Source organism: Anopheles gambiae, chromosome 2 (genome assembly GCF_943734735.2).
Source record: "Anopheles gambiae chromosome 2, idAnoGambNW_F1_1, whole genome shotgun sequence".
NCBI lineage: Eukaryota > Metazoa > Arthropoda > Insecta > Diptera > Culicidae > Anopheles > Anopheles gambiae.
In genome coordinates, this window is record NC_064601.1 from 34,444,078 (window position 1) to 34,465,816 (window position 21,739).

Here is a 21,739-nt window from a genome sequence, read left to right on the forward strand (position 1 = left end):
ATGTTAACTAATTGCAATTAAAATGTGACGCAAATGGAAAGCGACATTAAATCGGAGAAAGAAGATTTATTACCTAAACATACACGTTATGTTATACACTTTTACACACTGTTATTCGCACTCTCGCACAGGGCAGTGCCGTCGGTCATCAAATCTCTCTGTTCTCTAGCCCTACTTCAGTGCTTTTTGCTACTACCAGTGAGTCGGCGGTGTCGGTCGCAAAATGGGAAATGTGTATCGCTACCCCCGCGAGACTCTGCCGGATGAGCGCGGTGTCCTCTAGTCAATGTTGTTCACGATTGTAAACCCTTCCCCGCTCTAAACGGGTGTAAAGTAAATGTTCGGAGAAAGTTTTGTTCTATTCTATCGCTAGCTTGCTGTTTTAAAACATTGCGCTTACTGCCCCAACTGGGCCCCCCCCCCCCCCCCCCTTTGCTCGGTGCTCGAACCACCCAGCAAACAGGGAGCGCTTACTACGAACGGCGACTCGCACGGTAGCCACCGTGGTGTCTGCTCCCTACCCTCACTTCACCCCCTCCTCTCCGGCGTACGTGCGCCTCGTCGCCACTGCTGCCCGGCGCTCTGCGCTCGTCCGGCCGAGCGTGGGACGATTTGCGATGATGCTCGCGGCTTCGGCTACGCTGCCGCATTTGCTGCCCATGCCGTCCCCTAGCGCCGCCGCTCGGCGAGCGACGCTGGCGCCCGTTGTTGTCACGCTCCAGTGGCCGATCCTCGCGAGACCTTCCGCGACCGGACGGTGGGCGTATCGGCACGCGGGCCCGCTTCTCTTCCAGCGCCGTGTGTCTGCCGTCCAGTTCTTTGCCATGCCTTCGGTCGTCCAGGGAGGACGGCACATCGGCAAACCGTCGGCGCCGTCGCTCGCGGGGACTCATGGGCGGCGAGGGGGGAATACGGGGTCGATCGGCAGCTCCTCTTCGGCGTCTGGGATCGGTGAGCTCCTCTTCCCCGCTGCTACTTCCCGACGTTTCCTCTTCTTCCTCCTCTACCTCCTCCTCCTCCTCTTCCTCCGAGTCGGACGAGGAGGAAGATTCATGGCGAGCGGAGCCCTTCTCCCCGTTCGAGCGACCATCGGACCGCTTCGGTCGATGCCGGCTTGCGATGCGCTCCGGCACCTTTTCGCTCCGGTTCCGATGGCTCTCGTCTTTGCGCTTTTGTCCATTTCCGTGCACCGACGGTTCGGAAGGTTTTGCGTGATTACGAACACGTCGGTCGGATGCGTTCGCGGCGGCCTGCTGTTGTTTGCGCTGCTGTCTACGCCGCTCCTCATCTTCACTCTCCTCTTCCTCCTCTTCCTCTTCCTCTTCTTCTTCTTCCTCCTCTTCCTCGTCTTCCAGTTCCTCCCGTTCGGCTTCCTTTCGTTTCTGCAGCTCGCGCTCTTTGCGCTTCTGGAGTTCGCGCTCTTGGTGCTTCTCGAGCTCGCGCTCTTTGCGCTTCTGGAGTTCGCGCTCTTGGTGCTTCTCGAGCTCGCGCTCTTTGCGCTTTTCCAGTTCGCGCTCTTTGCGCTTTTCCAGTTCGCGCTCTTTCTGCTTCTCGAGTTCGCGCTCTTTGCGCTTTTCGAGCTCGCGCTCCATCTGCTGCCGCAACAGCCGTTCGCGCACCTCCTCTTCGATCTCTTTCGTCGTTTTCGCGCCGAGCGTATCGGTGCGCACGATGATGCGATGCTTCTTGAACGATTCCGACACCATGGACGGTTCCTCATCCTCATCGTCCATGGCGGCACCGATACCGTTCGGTGGCTCGGGTGGTGGTGGCGGACCACCGGCGACCATTCCAACTTCTGCTTCCGGTTCACCTTGTGCTGCTGCAGGTGGCATTTGGGGTGCCGGTTCCGGTGGCGATCGCGGTCCGATCGGGCCGACCACCAGCGGCGGTTCGGCAGGTTCCGGCGGTTCCTTCGGCGGTTTCGAACGGTCCCGCTCGGAACCATCGCGCCGTGATCGGGACGAGCGATGGCGTCGGGAGGAGCGGTGCTTGTAGTTGGAGCGCGAGCGGGAGTGTGAGCGGGACCGCGACTTGGAGCGCGAGTGACCCCGCGAACGGGAACGCGATCGGGACGGTGGCGTTGCTCCGCGGATGGTTGAGACGAGATTTTTCGACGTCGGTTTCGACATCTGCACGGCCACCTTCTTTGCGTGATCTTCCGAGCGCGAGCGCGAACGTGTCCGCTTGCTGCGGCGGTGGCTGTGCGACCGGGATCGTGATTTCGATCGGCTACGGCTGTGCCGATGGTTGGATTTGGATGTGCGGGACCGCGAACGTGATCTCGACCGGGATCGTGAGCTAGAGCGGGAGCGAGACCGACGGCTTCGGCTTCTTCGACGGCTGCGGCTGCGGCTACGGCTACGGCTGCTTCGTGAGCGTGAACGACGGCTTCGACTGCGACTGCGGCGACGATGCCGCGAGCGGGACCGCGACCGTGACCTTGACCGTGATCTGGAGCGCGAGTACGATCGACCTTCGTCGTAATCATCGCGCCCTCCTCCACCACGGTAATAATCATACCCTCCCCGGCCTCGATAGCCGCTACCGCGTCCACGCGACACACCACCGCCCTGTCCGCCACGGGGATACCGTGGCCCCCTGGTTGCAGTACGATACGCACCCCGATAGGCCATGGAGCTGTAGTACTGGGCGTAAAATGGATCGTACGTGTACGGATAGCTCATGCCGGGCCATTCCATTGCCGGATACATGCTGGCCGGCGGATAGCCCGCCGTCGGGACCATCGGATGACCGTACCCAACCGCCCGATCGTACGGCATCGATTGGGCTGGATACTGTGGCTGCACCGGTGGTGGTTCTTCCTCGCGTTTGCCCTTCTCGTCGCCCGACAGCAGTTCCTCCTCGTCGGAGCCGTCGGACGAAGAGGATCCGGAACCATCCGACTTTTTGGACGAGTTCGTTTGTGATTTGCGTTTCTTTTTTGTCTTGGTGCGCGGCGTATCGCTCAGAATGCCATCGTCGGAACTGATCGTGTTGATGCTGGGCGAGCGGGATCGTTCCACCTTCACGCCCAGCCCCGTGCTGAGCACCTTCTTAAGCACGCTGCCGTCCTTTGCCTGCTTCAGCCGCAGGCGCATCTTTTCCAGCTCCTTCTCCTGCGTCGCCTTCAGCTTGCTGGCCTTCTTTTGTCGATCTTTTATGGACGATGTGCTCATCGTGTCGATGCCCTCGCCATCGCTGGACACGATACTTTTTCGCTTACCCTTTTCTAACGATTGCTTCAGCTGTGGGGAATTGCAATGAAAATATGAATTAGATACAGTACCTCTTTTAGCAGAAAAATAACACCTTTACCTTCATACGATCGAAAAGTGCATCGAGCAGACGAATGCTTTCCAGTTTACGCTGCGCTTCGAGCAGTTTCTTTTCCTCCAACCGGATCTTTTGATTAATCTCGTCCGACTCCTTCTGTCGCAGCTTCTGCAGGTGCTTTTCCTTGCGCCGCTGTTCGCGCAGCAGTTGCTGCTCAATTTCGGCCTGACGCAACTCTTCTTGCCGTTTTCTGCGTGCGGAAATGGAAAAAATATCAAACAGATAGCAAAAAAAGCGATTAATTAATGTATGTAATATGAGATTCAAAAGACGACGACACGGTTGTCTATTTAATAGACGAGCCCGGCTCCTAGAAAGCTGGACAATGCCATTGCCATATGGACCTTCCGGAAGAAGAAAAAAAAACTTAAAGCATAACGGTTACGGTGAAGTAAATAGTAAAAAGGTCTGTTTAACATAAATATTTCAACTCATACGGATATGTTTCTAAGGCCTCAAATACACGAAGCGCTTTTCTGCGGGCGTGGGCACGCGTATAACAGTTGCGCAGAGATACGCACCGTGAGCATTTCTACGTTTCCACGGTAGCGCGTTCGAATGACATCCGAGTTATACGCGTTAGGACGGGGCGGCTTCGAGCGCGCTTCATGCATTTGAGGCCTAATAAAGAAATATAATTTAACACATTCGCGTTCAAACAGTTCAAACCTTTCTTGCTCCTTGCGTGCCTCCTCCTCGGCCACCCGCTTCTTCTCCAGCTCCTCCTTCTCCCGATCCGCGGCAATCAGTCGGTCGCGCACGATTTGGCGCTTCTTCACCGTCGCGTCGCTCAGATGCTTGGTCCGATCGAAGTCCACCGCTATCGTCATGGCCAGGTTGCGTTCGCCCTCCTTGCGCACCAGCTTCATCCCACGGAACTCGTCCATCGCCTTCACGAAACCGACGTACTCGGAGAACTGCACATACCTACACACACACACACACCCCGCGGAAGAGGAAGAAAGGGGAAAGAGAAAAGAGAAGAAAAAAAAAACAAACAAAACACATAGCGAAACAGAGATTCTCTTTAGAAAAGCGATGGCCACACGGTTCGGCATGACCACCGTCGGCTTCCTCGGGATCCTCCACTCATGTTGCTGGGCTTCCTCCTCGGTCGCCACGGGATGAGAAACGGACCGATGCCGGTAAAAGCACGCTATCACACACACACACACATGCACACAACACATACCCTTCGAAGTACATCTCCTGATCGAAGCTAAACTTCTTCATGCCGGACATGTGCGCCTTCATCTGCGGCCGGTACGGGTCGCAGATCGGAATGTCGACCGCCCGCACCTCGCCGAACTTCTCGAAGATGCGCTTGAAGATGCTCTCGCTCGGTTTCGCACCGTCCTCGTTCTCGGCATGGCGCGGGCAGAACCACTTGATTGGCAGATTGCTGAAATGGATCGTGTCCGGCCGTTCGCCCGCCTTCATCTCGTCCATGTTGCGGGCATCGCGGAAAAACGAGTCCCAATCGTGCCGGGTCGGGAACTCGTCCTTCGCTTCCGATGCCCGCACCTTGACCGACTCGTCGAACCCGGTCAGTCGCAGCGGGCGGCCGTCGAGCCGCGACAGGACGGCTTTCAGTTTGCCCTTATCCTCCAGCTCTCCCTCGAATCGTATGAAACCGACGGTGCTCTTCGAGACCTGCGTGTGGTGGGTGTAGAGAAGGAAGAGAAGGGCGGGAGAAAAAGTTGCATTTAATTCGTTGCGTTTTTCATTTGCACTACCGTTTGTAAGCTACCTTTAGCAGGGAGAACTTGTCCGGCAGTATCATCTGGCGCATCTTCTCCATAACGTCATAGTTGGAGATGGTTTTGCCAGTGATGGAGGCGGGCAGTGCAACGGAAATGTTGAACTTGGCCAACGGCTTGAGGTACAAGCTGTGTGGCAGGTACAGCGGTACGCAGTCGTTGACATCCTGTATGGTCTGTATCATTGTTGCGGCGTTTGGGTGTGGAGATTACATGTACGGCATCCGGGGGCAGACAAGCAGGGTGCAAGGTCGCATCAGACACACCACGGAACAGTAGCAAAGCCACCGCCGTTCACGGGAAACACATCCACACACACACACACAGTATCGGGGCACAAACAGAATGGTTTTTCAACCACGGCCAGGTGCAAAATGTTGATTCCGCAGAGGGGGAGGGAAAAGTTCACACACACAATCACACAAACCGATCGATTTGGCAAAGTTCAGATTGGCAGTGGGTCGGTTTCGGCGTTTAGAGCGGCGTTTTGATTTAATTTTTCGATATATTCACACAAATTCGGGCGCAATTTACACCACCATTAGTATACGCGCGCGGGCGCGATCATATAGAAAGAAGAAAGAAGAATGATTAGCTGAGAAACATTTTTTGCACCGCGGCCAAAGGCGTTCAACTGTGCGCTGCCATCATGGAGGGAAGCGGGCTCGGCACGGGCAGCAGCCCAGCCGTGAGGAGAGAAATCCCTGCAAAAAGAGACACCACACCACCGTTGGAGGAGCAGTTGCTGCAGCACGAGCACCACACCCGTTGCGGTTTCGTTCGCCGTCCGTTTTGCGGACACTGGAAATGTGTATAGTTAGTTGGCTTTAGGGGTTTTTTTTTCTTTTACGAAATTTTCTGCACACTCGCACAGCCAAGCTCCAAACTTTTCTTCTCAATCGTTTCCTCTTTTTGACAGCGACGGCGAGTTTTCTTCTTTGCTCTGCCGACAGTGTGGCCAGATTATTTTGGCAGTTTTCGGTAGGCGCTTCAAAATTTTATCGATAGTTTTCGGTAGGTTAAAACTCGAAACTTAACGCGAGTTAAAAGAAGTGGAAGCAAAAGAAGTGTTAAGCGGGATGGGGGGGAGGGGTTACTAATGCGCAAGATGAAAGTTCCATTTCAAAAGAATATGCATCCTTTACCTAGGATATGGATTAGATTTGGTTCAGCGGTTACACAAATGAAGGTCTTTCTGAAGTGTTGATCTGAAAATTGTACTAGGAATTCTAAGCCAAAGAAGGACTAAGATGCACATTTTCTTCTTAATGGTGGCAAGTTCTTTTTCTCGGGCCTCCACGCGACCTTAGAGCCACTGCAGTGCTCCATCGGATACGATTTTATCGTACGTACTGTCATTTGATTTTCGCTGGATTATTTAGATTGATTTGATTGTTTGGCTGAGTTTTATAGTTCAATGATTAAAAAATTGAGATTTTTTCCTTCAATCCTTTTGGCGGATGTATATATATACATCGATATTTCTGGTCACTCTGTCTGCCGATTTGGTACGAGTTGACAGATGGCAAGACCGCTGTCAGGCCAAGGTGTTTTATTCGCAGGTGGGCCTTTTATTCAGTCACCTTTTGTATGCTTCAATTTTATCTGCTTTTTGCAAAACTATTGACTTTATACAGACAATTAAACATTTTTAATTTCAAATACATCAATTTCTAATGTTTGAAAGCTAAAGTACATCATTTATTGGCACTAACGAACAAATCGATGACGTTTTGCAGACGAAGCAATTCGCCGGTGTACGGAAAATGGTTGTAGGCAGTGTGGGCTGTCAGTTCCAAGAACGGAGAGAAAGAACAGCGCATCCGTATAAAAAGGTAAGCAAGTGCAAGCCGTAAAAGTGCAGTCTCACTTTTTCATAACACCAAGCGCGCTGGTGAAATTCGGGAAGGAAAGGTGAACATATCTTCAATATTGGTGAAAGTCTTTTTTTATTCCTTTCCTACGACGTAAATGACAAAGTTCCCCCCCAGACATTGGTTGACCCCCTAGCTTTCTTATGTTTTGTGCGACTCAGCAGTTTTACGGTTTGCTAGAAGCGTCGGGCTGCATATGTGTTGACAAAAACATTTACGACCCAAAAGCGATAGTGAACAGTTCAACAGCTTGTGTAATCTACAAAAGTGCTAAAGTTTAAACTTTGTTTCCCTTTCTTCTGCAGCACTTGAAAATCGACAATTCGAAGGAACATTCGTCTCGGTGAAACAAGGTACAAAATGGCACGCACTTTCGGCGTCGCCATCGTTCTTCTGGCGATGGCCGTTCTCGGATATGCCGATTTCGTCAGGTAAGCTAGAGGAAATATGTTTTTTTTTAGTTCATACTTCATTTGGACCTTTTCGGTCGTTATAATTTAATTATCTTATCAGCATATGCGGGGTGTCTGTTCGTTAGGTCAGCCTACTATGAACCGACTGTTGTGTTGCCGCAACACAACAAAGAACCAAGCGCACGAATGGCGTCGCAAGTGACTCATACATTCGCACAGTTACTGCCTGGTGGTACTTTAGTTGATTGATAAATCACTATCTCATTACCGATTATTTTCATGGCACAGTCTCGCCTATTCGTTCGACACAGTACGATTTACATTTCACTGCCCTCAGATACGGTGGTTCATCTCGCGGCTGCCCCCGTGCTTGATAATGATGCTGTGTTTTTGATTATTATACATTGAACCGCAATCGCAATCTGACCGTAATTTTGTTCTTTTCATTTCTCATCCCACAACCCGGTAGAGTCGCTTTACACAAAGCCCCGTCCGCTCGCGACCATTTTCGCAGCGTTGGTACCGAGGTTAGACAGCTCCGTCTGAAGTATGGAGCCCCAACTGGCCCGGTGCCGGAACCGCTGTCCAACTATCTCGATGTAAGTTTGTACTGTAATTTGAATTGTTTCGTTGGATGGGATGGGTTTTAACGTGTAATTTCCACTGTCGTTTCGCCGCAGGCTCAATACTTTGGTGCCATCTCGATCGGAACACCGCCCCAAAGCTTCAAGGTGGTGTTCGATACCGGCTCGTCCAACCTGTGGGTACCGTCGAAGCAGTGCTCCTTCACGAACATTGCCTGCCTGATGCACAACAAGTACGACGCCAAAAAGTCGTCCTCGTTCGAGAAGAATGGTACGGCCTTCCACATCCAGTACGGCACGGGCAGCCTGTCGGGCTATCTGTCGACCGATACGGTTACGGTCGGCGGTGTACCGGTGGAGAAGCAAACGTTCGCCGAAGCCATCCAAGAGCCGGGGCTGGTGTTTGTGGCCGCCAAGTTTGACGGTATTCTGGGCCTGGCCTACAAATCGATCTCCGTCGACGGCGTAATGCCCGTGTTCTACAACATGTTCAACCAGGGCAAGATCGATGCGCCGGTGTTTTCGTTCTATCTAAACCGCGATCCGAGCGCTGCGGAGGGTGGCGAGATCATTTTCGGTGGCTCCGACTCCAAGCACTACACCGGTGACTTTACCTACCTGAGCGTGGACCGGAAGGCGTACTGGCAGTTCAAGATGGATTCCGTCACCGTGGGCGACGCCCAGTACTGCAACAATGGGTGCGAAGCGATTGCCGATACCGGTACCAGCCTGATTGCGGGCCCGGTCGCGGAGGTGACGGCCATCAACAAGGCCATCGGTGGCACGCCGGTGCTGAACGGCGAGTACATGGTGGACTGTTCGCTGATTCCCAGCCTGCCCAAGATCACGTTCACGCTCGGCGGCAAGCAGTTCACGCTGGAGGGTGCCGACTACATTCTGCGCGTCGCCCAGATGGGCAAAACGATCTGTCTGTCCGGTTTCATGGGCATCGATATTCCGCCACCGAACGGACCGCTGTGGATTTTGGGAGACGTTTTCATCGGCAAGTACTACACCGAGTTCGATATGGGTAACGATCGTGTCGGATTTGCTACCGCCGTCTAAAGGTGCAGTGGGAGGAGGTGGGGGTGCTTAATTGAAAGCGAAAACCAAATTGAGGGATTGTCGGGAAGCTGAACAAGCTACCATTTGCATGCTATTTTTACAATAAAGTTGACAATTCTGATTTCCAAACCATACAAACGGACGGTGTTTTTATTTCTCTTTCGTTTGATTGAGCCGTTGGCGATTTGAATGAGAGATTTCACGTGCATTTGAAATATTTCAAACGGTGAAATATTTCCGGATCACCAAAAGCGAAAACTCAAACCAAACCGGCACAGTTGTCATTGCATTTGTTTACATTTTTGCTGATGATCAGCCGGTGAAGCGCAGTAAATATTCAGCTTTGCATAGTTGTTTAAAGTGTAGCTTTAAACATGAATTCAACAGCAACTACGAACCAGAAACTTCCTGCACATAGCGATGCCCTCGAAGCACAAGAAAATACTGCGTCAAATTCCACACAACACAGCGCATCAAACATGGTAAGGAACACACCAGGACGGTGAGCGATACAGCATCGTTAGTGACAAATATTCCATTTTCGTTTGCTCTCTAGCAACAGAAAGCACCCAAACGGGCGGCAAAGGAAAGGGACAAGCGACAGAAAAAGGTATTTCCCTACGGCAACTACAACCGCTACTACGGTTACCGCAATCACGATGCAACTCCGGCCGACGACGCACGGTTGCGGGTGTTCGTGCAGCGGCGGGAACTGTTCGAATCGAAGCGGATTCTTGACATTGGCTGCAACAATGGAGCGCTTACGGTCCAGGTAGCGCTAGCCTGCCAGCCCGCCTCCATCGTTGGCATAGACATCGACGGTGATCTGATTCGGGACGCTCGCAAACATTGGAAAACGACGCTGATCGCGGGCAACAAGATGGGCGACATAAACGGTCGAACGGTCGGCATCGAGCTGGTCGAATTCCAGCGCGCCAACTACATCTACGACGATGCCGCACTGCTCGAGCTAGAAAAACCTCAGTTCGATGTGATACTGTGCCTTTCGGTGACCAAATGGATGCAGCTCAACTTTGGCGACGATGGGCTGCGGTTGGCGTTCAAGCGCATGTACCGACAGCTGCACCCGGGCGGTGTGCTGATACTGGAAGCGCAACAGTGGAGCAGCTACAAACGGCGCAAGAATCTAAACGAAACGATTGCGCGCAATTTTCAAAACATAAAATTTTTGCCCACGATGTTCGAACGGTACCTGCTGGGCGAGGAGGTTGGGTTTAGCGAGTGTACGGAATTGCCGGTACAGCGGCACTCGGCGGCCGGATTCCAACGACCACTACAAATGTACAGAAAATAGGTGCGAATGGGCATCGCGATTTTTTTCGGATGTCTAAAATAAATGTTTCTAACCAATCTTGCCATGTGCTGTTTATTTACAATTATGTTATCAGACCAAAAAAAAAACTATCCTTTTCGGATCGACCAGTACTTATTGGGTCATTTGTAAGAATGCTCCCCATGCTTCACGGTTGGTTGGATCCGCATGCACCGCCTGCTGTGCCAGAATGCGGCACCGTCGACTGTCCACTGGGCGTATGGCTTCACTCGCCACCGCTAGCCATCTGGCCGCATCGCCAGCACGTGTGCGACGCTTTCGGTCGGCTAAATCCAGCGTGACCGCACCCTGTGCCACGTTGCACGCCAGGCGTAGATTGTTGGCCGACGTGCGAAAGCGCTTCAGCAGCGTCATGGCTAGCACTTGCCACAGCTTCGGCCGGTGAGGGTAACGATGCATTTGCGACAGCAGATAGGTATAACATTGCTTTGGTTGTTGCTAGAACAAAATAGGAGTAATATTAATCGAATGAATGCAACATGCTTACGAGATCCCCTCTTAGCTTACAGTTTGCCAGTAAAACTCCGATACGAAGAACACCACGTGATGACCCTGGACAGGATCGTCTTCGTGTTTGCGTAGCTCCTTGATGACGAGATCCGTTAGCATGGCGTCCTTGTGCAGCAGTCCGAGTGCACAGGCGGAAAACAGTGCCTCAATCGGAGGTTGCGGCAGTGCAATGCTGAAGGTTTTGGGGGAGAGTCGTTTAGTTTCGGATCCCACCGTTCTTGCGCTTACGCGTGCTCTTACTTACCATTGAAAGAGCACCGTCCTGGCGGCATCCTGTCCGTGGAAAGCGTACACCATCGCGGACATTGCAATCAGCACGTACGCCTTCTCGGCATCCGTTTTGGCGAGATGGTTCAGTCCCAGCTCGTACTCGGCGTACGACTGCTCGTACTGTGCCGCACGGAAGTAAGCCTGCGCCCGCCCAATCACCGCCCGGAAGCCGGGTTCCCCGCGCATGCGTTCGTAGCATTGGACGGCTTCCGCATGGCGCCCCTGCTTCGTCAAACAGTGTCCTAGATCGCACAAAATTTGATCCTTCGTCGCTGGGTTCGTTGCAGCTTGCGCCGCGCGACCGTACGCATCGGAAGCGGTGCGCCACAGTCCCAGCCGGCTGCTCAGGTTGCCCAGAAAGCGCAATGCCACCACCGAGGAGCGGTCGGCCAAATCCGCACAGTGCCAACCGATCGCATCGTGCGCAACGGGCAGGGCGGCCATTGCATCGATCGCGAACCGGTACCGCTCGTTCTCGTGATAGTTGTCCTCGTTCACGATCGAGCACACCCAGTGCGCGTACCCGAGGGCGGCCTCGCGATGATAGCCCAGCTGCGTGCAGTGCCGGAACAGATCCATCGCTTCGTCCATCTGCCCGACCCGTTCCGCAATCATGGCCTGGCCGATCCACGCGTTCATGAACGTGGTGTCGCACTGCTGCGCCCGCCCGAACGCTTTGTTGGCCAGTCCGAGCGGACCGTGGCCGAGATACAGCACGCCCAGATTGTTCCAGGCGGCGGCGGCCGTCTTCCGATCCACCGTTACCGCTTCCACGAAGCAGTGCTGGGCGAGGGCGAGATTGTTCACCTCGCCCGTGGCACAGATCACACCGAGCAGGTTCCAATTCTGCCACCGGGCCGGATCCAGCTTGATCGCCTGCTTCGCCATATCTTGCGCAATGTGTAGCATTTTTACACGCTCACTGGTGCCGCTGTTCGTACCATTCGGATCAGCGTTTGCCGGTGTCAGTTCCATGGCGCGGCGGAAGTGATTTGCGGCTAGCTCGTACCAGTAGACACTGTTGTCGGGATTTTGTTTCACAATGCGACCATAGCACCGTGCGGCCAGTTCGGACAGTTGGTTACGCTTGAGCAGTACGCGCTGATGCTGCACACTGCCCGCCAAACTGCCCTCGATGCTCAGATGCGAATGGGTGGAAGGGAACGCTGCAACCGTGTCCAGCACCTTTCCCAGCTGGTGCCACAGGCAGAGAAAGTTTGGTTTCATTTTTATCGCCCTCGTTAGATGCTCCACACAAGCCTGGGCGTGATCGCGGCTACGACCAACGAGACGCTGGCCGAGCCGATAGAAGCAAAGCCCCATGTGCGAATCGGCGACGCCCTTGATGGCGGGAAAGTAGTTTTCATGTCGGGCGAGCAGTTGCTCGAACAGTTCCAATCCATCTCTGTGCTGCTTGACGGTCTAATGGAGCAGGAAAGGATAGGGATTGCATTAAATTTAAACCAATTCAAACATATCGTCAATCAAATCATACACATGCTTACATTTTTAATATTGGCCAGCTGTAGCAGCGGGTACGGATTGTCCGGGTCACGCTCCGTTATCTTCTCGAACAGCTTCATCGCGGACGAGTACGATCCGCGGCCCAGGTACGCATCCGCCAACCCTTCCCAGGCAGTCGGATTGTTCACCTCGTACCGCAGCACCGTCCGGAAGGCGCCGATCGCTTCGTCATACTCCTGCCGACCGAGATGATGCAGCCCGAGCAGTAGCTGAGCCCAGGCCGCACCCGAACAGAGCGAAAACGTGGTCGAAAGCAGCGCCGCATTGGCATCCCACTCGTTGTACCTGCGGTACAGGCCGCTCAGCAAAATGACGGCATTCCTTGCCGCCGGACTGAGATGCACGCTCTTTTCCAAGCATTTGCGGGCCCGCAGCGCATCGCCCTGCTGCTGGTACAGCTTGCCGAGCCGATAGAAGCAGGCGGCATTGTTGGGATCGAGCTTGGTTGCCTTCAGTGCGGCCAGGAAGCTATCGTCCCGCCTGCCTTCCACGCCGTCCAGCACGAGGGATAGCTCCAGCAGGCAGATACTGCTCGCCGGATGGCGTGAAAGAATTTCGATCGCCTGTTCCACATTTCCGGCCATCTTTGTGCGCAGCGCACGCAAATAATCCAGCTGGTCCGGTTCGATCTCAGTCGGTTCGAGTTCGCCCATCCGTTGCTCGGCCGCATCGTGTTCGCCCAGCAGCAGGCTGGTTTTACACCAATGAAACAGCAGCTCCACTGACCGATCCGTTTCGTACAGTGTCGCAAAGCAGCGGTTCGCTTCGCGCAACTTTTCCTCACTTTCGTCCTGCATCAGTGCGATGGCGTAGTTCCGGCTCTGCACCTTCATATTGCGGTACAGATTTTCCGCCAGTCCGTACGCCTTCTGGCGGAAGTAAATCTCGGCCAGCAGTGTCATGCATGCGCTCCACAGTGGTTGAATTTCGTTCGCCCGCCTTAGGTACCGTTCGGCTTCCGACAGTTTGCCCGCCTCGTACAGAAGCTTTCCTTTCGCCAGCAGAACGGTGGGAGACTTTGGTGCGATGGCTAACGCTCGGTCGAAGTAGTGCTCCAGGCTGTGGATGAGGACAGTTGAGAGCGTTTCCTCCGGGACGATCCGTTCGCTGTACAGCTTGCAGATCCATTCGAGCGGGTAGATGTCGTTCGGGAAGCGTTCGTGCATGGCAGCGGCGATCGCTGCCAACCGATCGTACCGTTTCTCACGATGGAGCAGCTTCAGGTAGCGATTGAACTTGTCATGCTGATACACGTCACCATCGTTACGAATTTCCCGTTCCAGCACTGTGCCGACCTGGAAAGTACACATTCTTCTATATAAATCGTACATTCTCACTGCCGCTGCACATTGCTCGCCGGTTCCATACCAAGGCCGGTTCCGTGATCTCGAGCTCGGTATACTGGGCCACTAACTTGCCGAGATACTCGAAGGCGGAAGCTCTTCTCGTCTCCTCACAGCCCGCATCAGTCGCTTCCCTCTCCAGCAGGCGCAATGCCTTGCCGAGCGTTCCCCGGGCGGCCACACCGAACAGCTTCGCATGCAGATCGGCAAACTTGTCCGGCGTGAGCGTGAGCAGCTTTTCGCACACGTCGGGCAGTTCGGTATCGTCGGCACAGCCGACCAGTCCCTGCAGTGCCACGATCGGTGGTTCGGTGGTGCAGCTTACCGCCCGTCTCAAGTAGGTGGCCGCTTCCTTCTTGTCGCTGTCCTGGTAGGATGCGCCCAGCAGCAACAGCGCCATATAGTTATCGCTCTGCTCTTTGAGCACTTTCTGTGGTAGAATTGTAGGGCGAGGAGGAAGAAAAGGTAAGCAATTCCGATGCCGGTACGGCGCAAAACAACGAAACATGTCACCGGCCTTACATTGCACAGCTTGATTGCATCGGAAAACTTCTTGTTCTTTACCGCCTCGCGGGCTTCCTTTAGGGCGGCTTTGGCTTCCTTTGAGGACATGTTTGCTTTGCTAAAACTTACAGAATTTAACACAAAATACGATCGCTAAAACACGATGGGATAGCGATGGAACGGTTGTAAACAAAACCCGATGATGACAACGCAACACAATCAGCTGTCGTGTATGTGTTGGTGTTTCATGAAGTGGAGTGAAGTGGGGCACTCTTTGTTGTTTTAAACAATCTCGATTGGAAAGCTTGTAAAGATGAAGCTGTTAACTATAATTTAACAAAAATTCAAATTACTTTAAAACGCTATTTACGCTATAAATTAATGCATATTTTTGCACAAACGCCACCGTACGTTTGTGCGTTGCTTTGACAGTTGTGACAGTTCGCGCCGCCCTCGTTTGACGTTTTCCCATCTGGCTAGCTGGGCCGTTGCAAACACGCACAAGCGCACAAACCAAAATAAACGCCGTTTTTTTCATGCTCTCTGCCGCCGCCGCCTGTTTTGCGGGTGTGGTAAACAGAAAGTGCAAATTTGCTTCCACCGCCTATCCATCCTCTCCACATCCACATTCACACACACGCGCTGCCGTCGCCAACGTTTTGGGGTTTGTTTCAATCTGTACGTGCCTTGCCTCGGTTGGCTTCAATGGAGACGCTACCATTTTGTGCGATTTGTTTCGACTATCAAAGCAGCTTCCATTGCTGAAACGGACGGTTGGCGAGTTTGGTTGTGCTTTTTTTTTAGTTGTTGTCACATTCAGCGTGCTATTGTAATTGGTGCATCGGGAGCAAAAAGTGGACCCCACATCGACGTTGTGTATGCAAGTAGTGGGCGCACAGTATGAAAAGGTGGTTACTTCGAGACGGATGTAAAGACAGCGAAGAGGAGAGAAAACAACGGATGCCTTAATTTGCCCACCGGATGCTGTGTCCGCCAGAGCACGTTTTAGTTGCATTCCTTTCGGTAGAAAATTGCATCGCTGAGAATTGCATATCGGAGGGGGCGGTGCTTCGTACGTGTGATTGATGATGCTTCCTTTGCCCATGCTTCGCTGAAAACGACCCTCTGATGACTGGTTGAGCAGTGCTGAAGCGTACTCGAAGCAGACAAAATAGGATCCAGGTAAGCATTGGAGTAACTTCTAACCGGGGCGATAAGTGAGGTTCAGTGATTTTGGCGGGATACAGATTTAGAAACGAAAAAAAGAAGGTCTACCAATGAGCTAATCTCATGCCGTTTTCACGGTGTTGTGAACAATGTAACACAATATTTTAGTGCAAAAATTAGATTTTACTGCCCTTTGTCTGATTGAACGCAAATGCAGCGCAAAATTAACACACTAAATATCCCCCAGTAGTGTACTTTTCTGATTTGCGATGGGTAAGTTGACGAGTCATGGTGACTATTTTTGTCGTCAAACAAAATTCCCCTACCGCGCGTAACTCATATCGTATGCAAAAACAAACACATCATCTTTTCCATCGAAAATACACACGCTGAAGAAGATTCCAAACGGTTCCAAATGACGCAAACAGCAGCCGCAGCTGGACCAACGGCGTCGGTGCGCGCTCACGAGGAAGCACGTCAAACGTGGGTCGTTTTTTTTCTTTCTTGCTGTTGGCCGTTGACAAACGCGACAATAATACTACGCCTTGTCGGCCACGTTTGCACGTGTTCTCATAAAGGTAGGAATGTATCGAAGGTCCTTCGAACCATTGCTTCTCCATAGAGAACACCCGTTAGATGGAGTGGCACGAGCGCGGGTTGCTTCGTGCAACTGGGCGGCATGGCAGCTGATGGCGTGTACCGCCACTCCAAGGCCGCCAATTTGTGCGCGCCACTATACACAATGGGTGCGAGGGTGAATGGGATGGTGGATGCTGCATGCATGCGGTGCTTTGATGGTTTATCATCTCAAATTAGTTGTGCAATAGAGTTTGGCGTCCGCTACAATACATTACTACCGTGTTCGTAATCGAAATCTCCGGAACGGGATGTTTGTTTATCTTGCGAACTAAATCGTGGCTTTGTATTTTTCTCCCTCCCACTTTACTACAGAGCAATCATCTTCATTTCATCCCATAACCATAGTAACCGAAAGTCACGCGCGCTGATACGATGGAAGACAACACCATAAGCATGTTTATGGATGTAAAGTTGGACATCCGCGAAAGGAAGCTGGAGTTTTCCCACATGAAGGTAAACAAAAAGACTTGATGCACGTGCTTCGTAAATATGTACATGATTTTAAAACATTTGAACGTTGTATTTCCATCCACACGACAACACACACACAGTCCTGGTCGCGGTACTTCGTGCGGGTCGAGGCCGTCAAATGCTTCCCGTGCTATATGCGCATCTCGTTCTTCTCCTCGCCCACCGATCTTACCACCGATCTGATCGTGCGGATCAACATTCCCGGCCTGACCGTACAGATGGCTACCTCGCGCACGAAACAGCACTCGTACGGGCTGTTCTGGAAGAACAACCGCAAACGGTGCTGCGCCTACTTCGCCCTGGAAACGCAGCTCCTGTGCGAGCGGCATCTGCGCTGGATGAAGAAATCGATCCGCAATCTGGAGCTGTACCGGCAGGAGATGATGCAGCTGCGGCGTGCCAGCCGAACGCCGATGTACGAGATACGGCAGGAGATGCAACCGCTCGACCCACTAGCCGACGGAGCGGGAGCGGCGGGATGTGGAACCGATGCGTGTGATAATATGGGCATCTACCAGAACCTCGACAATACGCAGAACATTATGGATCTGCAGGATATACTGGGCCCACTGCCTACTGTACCGGTGGTGGTGGTAGCGGCGCGGACGGACAGCAGCGCGGCGCACAACTGGTCCCGGCGCGTATCGGGCATGTCGGGCATTTACGAGGAAATTCGTGACGACCTTGCGGCCGGCAATGCATCGCGCCTATCGCGCGCATCGATCGCTTCCGGCATCTACGAGGAAATGAAGCTCGGCCCTGCCGGGGCTAGCGAGCCGATCGGGGAGGAGATTAGCACACCACCGCCACCGTTGCCACCGCGTAAGCGTTTAAATACGAACGAAGATTTCGAAGAGCTGCAGCGTTCGTACACCGCGCCGGAAGTGGAGCTAATGAAGAAGAAGCGTCACCACTGGCTACGGTTAGAGTCGGTGTTTGGCCGCAAGCGTACCACGAGCACGAACTCTCAAGATTCGGCCAAAAAGAGCACTGGCCGGAAGGAAAGCAAAGCGGACACAAAATCTCCTACCGCCGCCGCCGGTCCATCCTCCTCCTCTGCGGTGGTGCATCGCGATAAGGTGGGCCAGTTGCGGTTGGTCGAAAATAAGCGGAACAGTTTCTCCAGTCCCGACTTAAGCCGGTTGAAGGTAAGCGATGCACCGGGCGGCGGCCGGTACGATGAGGATGGTGGGGCTGGAAATGTTTCCTGCGACAATCTGTCCGATGGCGTTGGGTCGTGCACGTCGGAGTTTTTTCTGCAGCCCGATATCGACTACATCGAGGAGGACTGTTGCTTCGGGTCGTCCGAGTACATCAATATGTCCGGTGTGTCGTTATCGTCCGAGCCACCGGCAGCGGAAGGTGACAAGAAGCAAGACCACCAGCGGGAAGGTTTCAGTACAGTTCTACCGGATATGAGGCGCTTGAACATTTCGGAGCGTGTTTTTGAAGGATTTAACGGTTCGGTAAACTCATCCACGGTGAATCTGGTTGGTTGTGTGGCAGCGATCGAGGGGAATGGTTGTGAAACGGAAACCAGTTCGCTGCCGCAAGCATCCCACGTCGAGCGTCCTCCACCACCGATCAGAGAGTCGGAGCTAGATGGCTATCTGGAGATGGGTCCAGTCGGGACCGGATTTAACCGGCGGAAGCTGTTGGATGAGGCAGTAATTTATAGAAACAATCCAGTGCCAGCGGAAGGTGCGCGATTGTGTGGTCAGCAAGAAAATGAAGAATCCATCTACATGAGCATGGGGGGGACGGAGGAGAAGCGGCTGCCGGAGCCCATTCGATCCAGTTCTACCAGCAGCAGCAGTAGTAGTAGCAGCGGCGTTAGCAGTGCAAGCGAGCAAAGCTACACCAACTCGCAGGATGGTACGGCAAAGCATCGATGCTCGGTGGATGATAAAATTCCGTCCTACTATCCGAACGCCGATCTACCCAGAACACCGCCCTCGGCGAGTGGTGGAAAGAGTAAATGTGGTGGTGCAATTGTTTGCAGTGAAAGAGATCGAATGACGACCACTCCACCCGCTGTCACCACGCTCCCACGAACGGTCCGATCGGCACAACGTGTCATGCCCGATGCAACGGTAGAAGCACACGATCGCATTCAAGCATCGTTCCGTACACCGAAAGGAAACTGCCGACGACTGCGTACATCACATGGCACGCGGCTTGCCACGAAGGATGCCGCTCCCCATGCGATCGAGTGTGTGTCGAGCGGCGGTTCACCCAAGCTGTACCAAAAGTATGCAACCCTTGCACGGATCTCTTCCCCGCCGAGCAGCAAATGTATGGATGGTGGGAAACAATCGCTGGAAGCCAATGTCGAAAGCGCATGCGGATCGCCAGCTGCTCCGACGCCGGCCAGCAACACACCGGTTAGCAAGCGGTTCGGATCTCTACCACGCTTCGGTAAATTTGATCTATCGCCTTTACGGATGAAAATTAACAGCGTGTTACAGCGGCACAACTCCGGCAATCTGTGATCGCGAACGGTTTGAGCCGCGCAATCGGTTTGTCCCGCGTATCCATGTAACGTGTGTGGATGGTGGCACATACTGCACATTGCAGTGTGGAAAATGTTTGTGATTCAATGTACTTATCCTGCTCAACACGAAACAGTGCTTGTTAGTTAGCATTAGGAGTTTTTTAGTTCAGGGTTGCAGAGTGTTGTTTTAAAATAGCAGTTTGCTTGAGTCTTTAAGAATCTCGCTTTAGTCGTACCGCTATGCTGAAATTGTTTCCATTACACACATTTCTCACACTTTGCCTTTTACATACCTTTAGCACGATCTTACAGCAGCTATTAATGCTTGGCGAAACCCGTCGATTTTATTACGTTAGAAATAATGATATTAAATAATGAATAGTGCTATAGGGAATTAAGCAGAAAGAGAGAGATATTTGAAGCGCCATCTCATCATTATAAGTAACATTTTAGCTAGCTAGCCCATTTATCATTTTCCATTCTCCAACGATGGTGCTTTTAATAGATATTGAAGAGAGTTGTTAGATTAAGAACGTTTTTATCTAAACTGCATGGCGCGCTACAATGAGCTTGCTTTGGTGTTAGGTGCGATAAGCACATTGACTTGTGATTGTCAGCAGCATTGGCTTTGCAAAGCAATAGCGCGATTTAAACGGTTGCGATACGAAGAGAATTACGCATATCGGAAGCGCATAATCATTAGAAGTGAAGAAACGAGAGGAAACAAACATACAAAATAATTCAGGTTCAATTTGAAACAAAAAATGAGGAAACAATTAGCCCACTGCAAGAAAGAGGAAGTCTAGCCAAACGAAAGACACGATTGTACTTGTAGGTAGATTTAAACTGTGATCATCGCCGGCCTGCAACTGCAGCCATGGGGCGATCCTCGTCTTATCCCTCCGGAACCGCATCGCAAGCAAATGTGTATCTCAGCAGTCATGAGCGCACAGAAGGAGAGGAAGATAAAAAAAAAACTGCATCTAATATGATAAGAGTGACAGCGGAATCTCGTCGTGCAATTCCTGCCCCTATATTTTAACATTTTTAACTCACACGCCGCTTGGTTGAACGCAGGAGCAGATTTTAGCAGATGAAGATTAACAAGCAGGAGACACTTGCATATCATGCCGCGGATTCATACGGTTGAAGCGCTTCAGGAAATTCAGGCTTTGCAAAGAGATTGTAATTATATCGGTGTGTATACACGCGCATGAGCAAAGTGTAGTGTAGCTAATTGTGATTGTAAACCGCCGCTGCCGCCACGCAAAACGCAATCGTACCGAACAAGTACAAACAAGTCGTAGATTTTTGCCACGAAAATGGACTCTCCCCATGATGGTGAGGTGTGCTGTTTTTATTGTGGTGCAACATTTTCGAAGCAACGTTTTAAACAATAAAGGCAAAATTCTGCTTAGTGAAGCTGTTTTCTCTTTTTAGGGCATACTACCAACCTGTTGAGAAATGGCGATTGGCGGAATGGGCAATATTTTAAATGCATCGCTTTATAAATGACCGTTTCTATTTTAGAATTTTAACGATCATTACAAAATTATTGGCTGTAAATTTGCCCCCAACACCGGGAAAGTGATTGTCAAACGCGGTTTTATAAAATGGCGCCGCGTGGCAGCCTACGGACGATCTAACCTCTCGTACGCCATACCTTGCCATTCGAGCTGTCACCAGTGCACGTACACCAACACCATCGACAACAGCGAGAAAGTGAAGAAGCGAACTGGACGTGCGTGTGCAGACCGCAGGCACGGTAGAATTCGATTTTCCGCGTGAAAAATCCTCCGAACTTGGCTGGTGTGGTGGAAAATCGCTTGCGGAAGCACGCCTTCGCTCCCTAATACCTCTGCCGTGTGCCAAATCGTGTGCGAAAGGTGAGCAAAATCGTGCTGAAAAATCGTACGGAGCCCCAGCCAGCTCTGTGTCGTCTGTTCCGCGCGACCAAGTGTGTGTGTGCGTGTGTGTGTGTGTGGTTCTGTGCACTGCCGCACCAACACCATCGCAACCACGCCTCGCGTTCTCTTGTCGCTGCGTGTGTGTTGCAGAGGGAAAGAAGTAGTTTTTTTTTATTTGGTGAAAAAAAGAGGAAGGCTCCGCGCTTCTCTCGTTGCTCTCTACCCGCAGCAATCGTGTTCCCGATGGTCCGCTGCACTGTCGGGTTCTTGCTGGGGAACCATCATTTCCGCCATTCGGGGGCTGCGCTCTTCTTGCGGGTGTGTTGCCCGTTCTTTTGAGGTGGCTGCGGTCATACGGCTGTAGTTACGTGCGTTCGAACGAGAACCACCACGGCCTCCTCTGGTGTAGACTGTTTTTCACTAAACGTGCTCTATGTGTGGATGTGTGAGTGTGTGCGTGTGTGTGTAGGGGAAGAATTGCTGCGAACACGGACGGTTGTTTCGTTGTGTGAAGTGAACTTTAT

General features: G+C 52.3%; 6 protein-coding genes across 22 annotated transcripts in view; 4 read left to right on the top strand and 2 right to left on the bottom strand.

Moving 5' to 3' along the window:
- Positions 1–9,170, top strand: part of LOC1269179 (lysosomal aspartic protease) — a 77,367-nt gene extending 68,197 nt beyond the window's left edge. Inside the window, exons 1-4 of one of the 4 annotated variants that reach the window (XM_003436383.2) lie at positions 6,646–6,931; positions 7,276–7,401; positions 7,853–7,982; positions 8,064–9,170. In XM_003436383.2, the coding sequence (XP_003436431.2) occupies positions 7,331–7,401; positions 7,853–7,982; positions 8,064–9,032 (1,170 nt within the window). In that variant the 5' untranslated portion in view covers positions 6,646–6,931; positions 7,276–7,330 and the 3' untranslated portion in view covers positions 9,033–9,170. Of the gene's footprint in view, positions 1–6,645; positions 7,032–7,275; positions 7,402–7,852; positions 7,983–8,063 lie in introns of those variants that run through there. The other 3 variants (XM_307784.5, XM_003436384.2, XM_061648041.1) reach the window with 3 other exon arrangements.
- LOC1269178 (A-kinase anchor protein 17A) lies at positions 47–6,056 on the bottom strand. Of its 4 annotated transcripts, none has more exons than XM_061648039.1 (6): positions 5,947–6,051; positions 5,087–5,272; positions 4,529–4,989; positions 4,006–4,263; positions 3,319–3,526; positions 47–3,248 (listed from the first exon to the last, which is right to left on the bottom strand). In XM_061648039.1, exons 2-6 carry the CDS (start codon positions 5,135–5,137, stop codon positions 474–476), a joined length of 3,753 nt encoding a protein of 1,250 aa, XP_061504023.1. In that variant the 5' UTR covers positions 5,138–5,272; positions 5,947–6,051; the 3' UTR covers positions 47–473. The 4 variants fall into 4 exon arrangements, with proteins under 4 accessions (XP_061504023.1, XP_061504022.1, XP_061504024.1 ...); XM_061648038.1 differs by having other exon boundaries at positions 5,825–6,021; XM_061648040.1 differs by having other exon boundaries at positions 5,822–6,021.
- A 133-nt stretch (positions 9,171–9,303) lies between the features above and the next one.
- LOC3290792 (probable RNA methyltransferase CG1239) lies at positions 9,304–10,403 on the top strand. 2 transcript variants are annotated; one of them, XM_061642836.1, is made up of 2 exons: positions 9,304–9,514; positions 9,595–10,403. In XM_061642836.1, exons 1-2 carry the CDS (start codon positions 9,407–9,409, stop codon positions 10,345–10,347), a joined length of 861 nt encoding a protein of 286 aa, XP_061498820.1. In that variant the 5' UTR covers positions 9,304–9,406; the 3' UTR covers positions 10,348–10,403. The 2 variants fall into 2 exon arrangements, with proteins under 2 accessions (XP_061498820.1, XP_560496.3); XM_560496.5 differs by having other exon boundaries at positions 9,317–9,514; positions 9,589–10,403.
- LOC1269180 (superkiller complex protein 3) lies at positions 10,404–14,978 on the bottom strand. Its single transcript, XM_307786.6, has 6 exons — positions 14,556–14,978; positions 14,059–14,463; positions 12,672–13,985; positions 11,141–12,588; positions 10,894–11,068; positions 10,404–10,824 (listed from the first exon to the last, which is right to left on the bottom strand). Exons 1-6 carry the CDS (start codon positions 14,643–14,645, stop codon positions 10,480–10,482), a joined length of 3,777 nt encoding a protein of 1,258 aa, XP_307786.6. The 5' UTR covers positions 14,646–14,978; the 3' UTR covers positions 10,404–10,479.
- Positions 14,979–15,052: 74 nt separating this feature from the next.
- LOC5667793 (uncharacterized) lies at positions 15,053–20,730 on the top strand. Of its 2 annotated transcripts, none has more exons than XM_061642835.1 (3): positions 15,053–15,719; positions 16,658–16,796; positions 16,895–20,730. In XM_061642835.1, exons 2-3 carry the CDS (start codon positions 16,716–16,718, stop codon positions 19,304–19,306), a joined length of 2,493 nt encoding a protein of 830 aa, XP_061498819.1. In that variant the 5' UTR covers positions 15,053–15,719; positions 16,658–16,715; the 3' UTR covers positions 19,307–20,730. The 2 variants fall into 2 exon arrangements, with proteins under 2 accessions (XP_061498819.1, XP_001687818.2); XM_001687766.3 differs by having other exon boundaries at positions 16,689–16,796.
- A 264-nt stretch (positions 20,731–20,994) lies between these two features.
- The window catches only part of LOC1269184 (histone-lysine N-methyltransferase, H3 lysine-79 specific), a 42,167-nt gene continuing 41,422 nt past the window's right edge, over positions 20,995–21,739 (top strand). For 8 of the 9 annotated variants that reach the window (XR_009767177.1, XR_009767178.1, XM_003436386.2 and 5 more), the window contains exon 1: positions 20,995–21,194. The gene's annotated coding sequence lies outside the window, so the exon portion shown is untranslated. Of the gene's footprint in view, positions 21,195–21,257; positions 21,534–21,739 lie in introns of those variants that run through there. The other variant, XM_061663535.1, reaches the window with a different exon arrangement.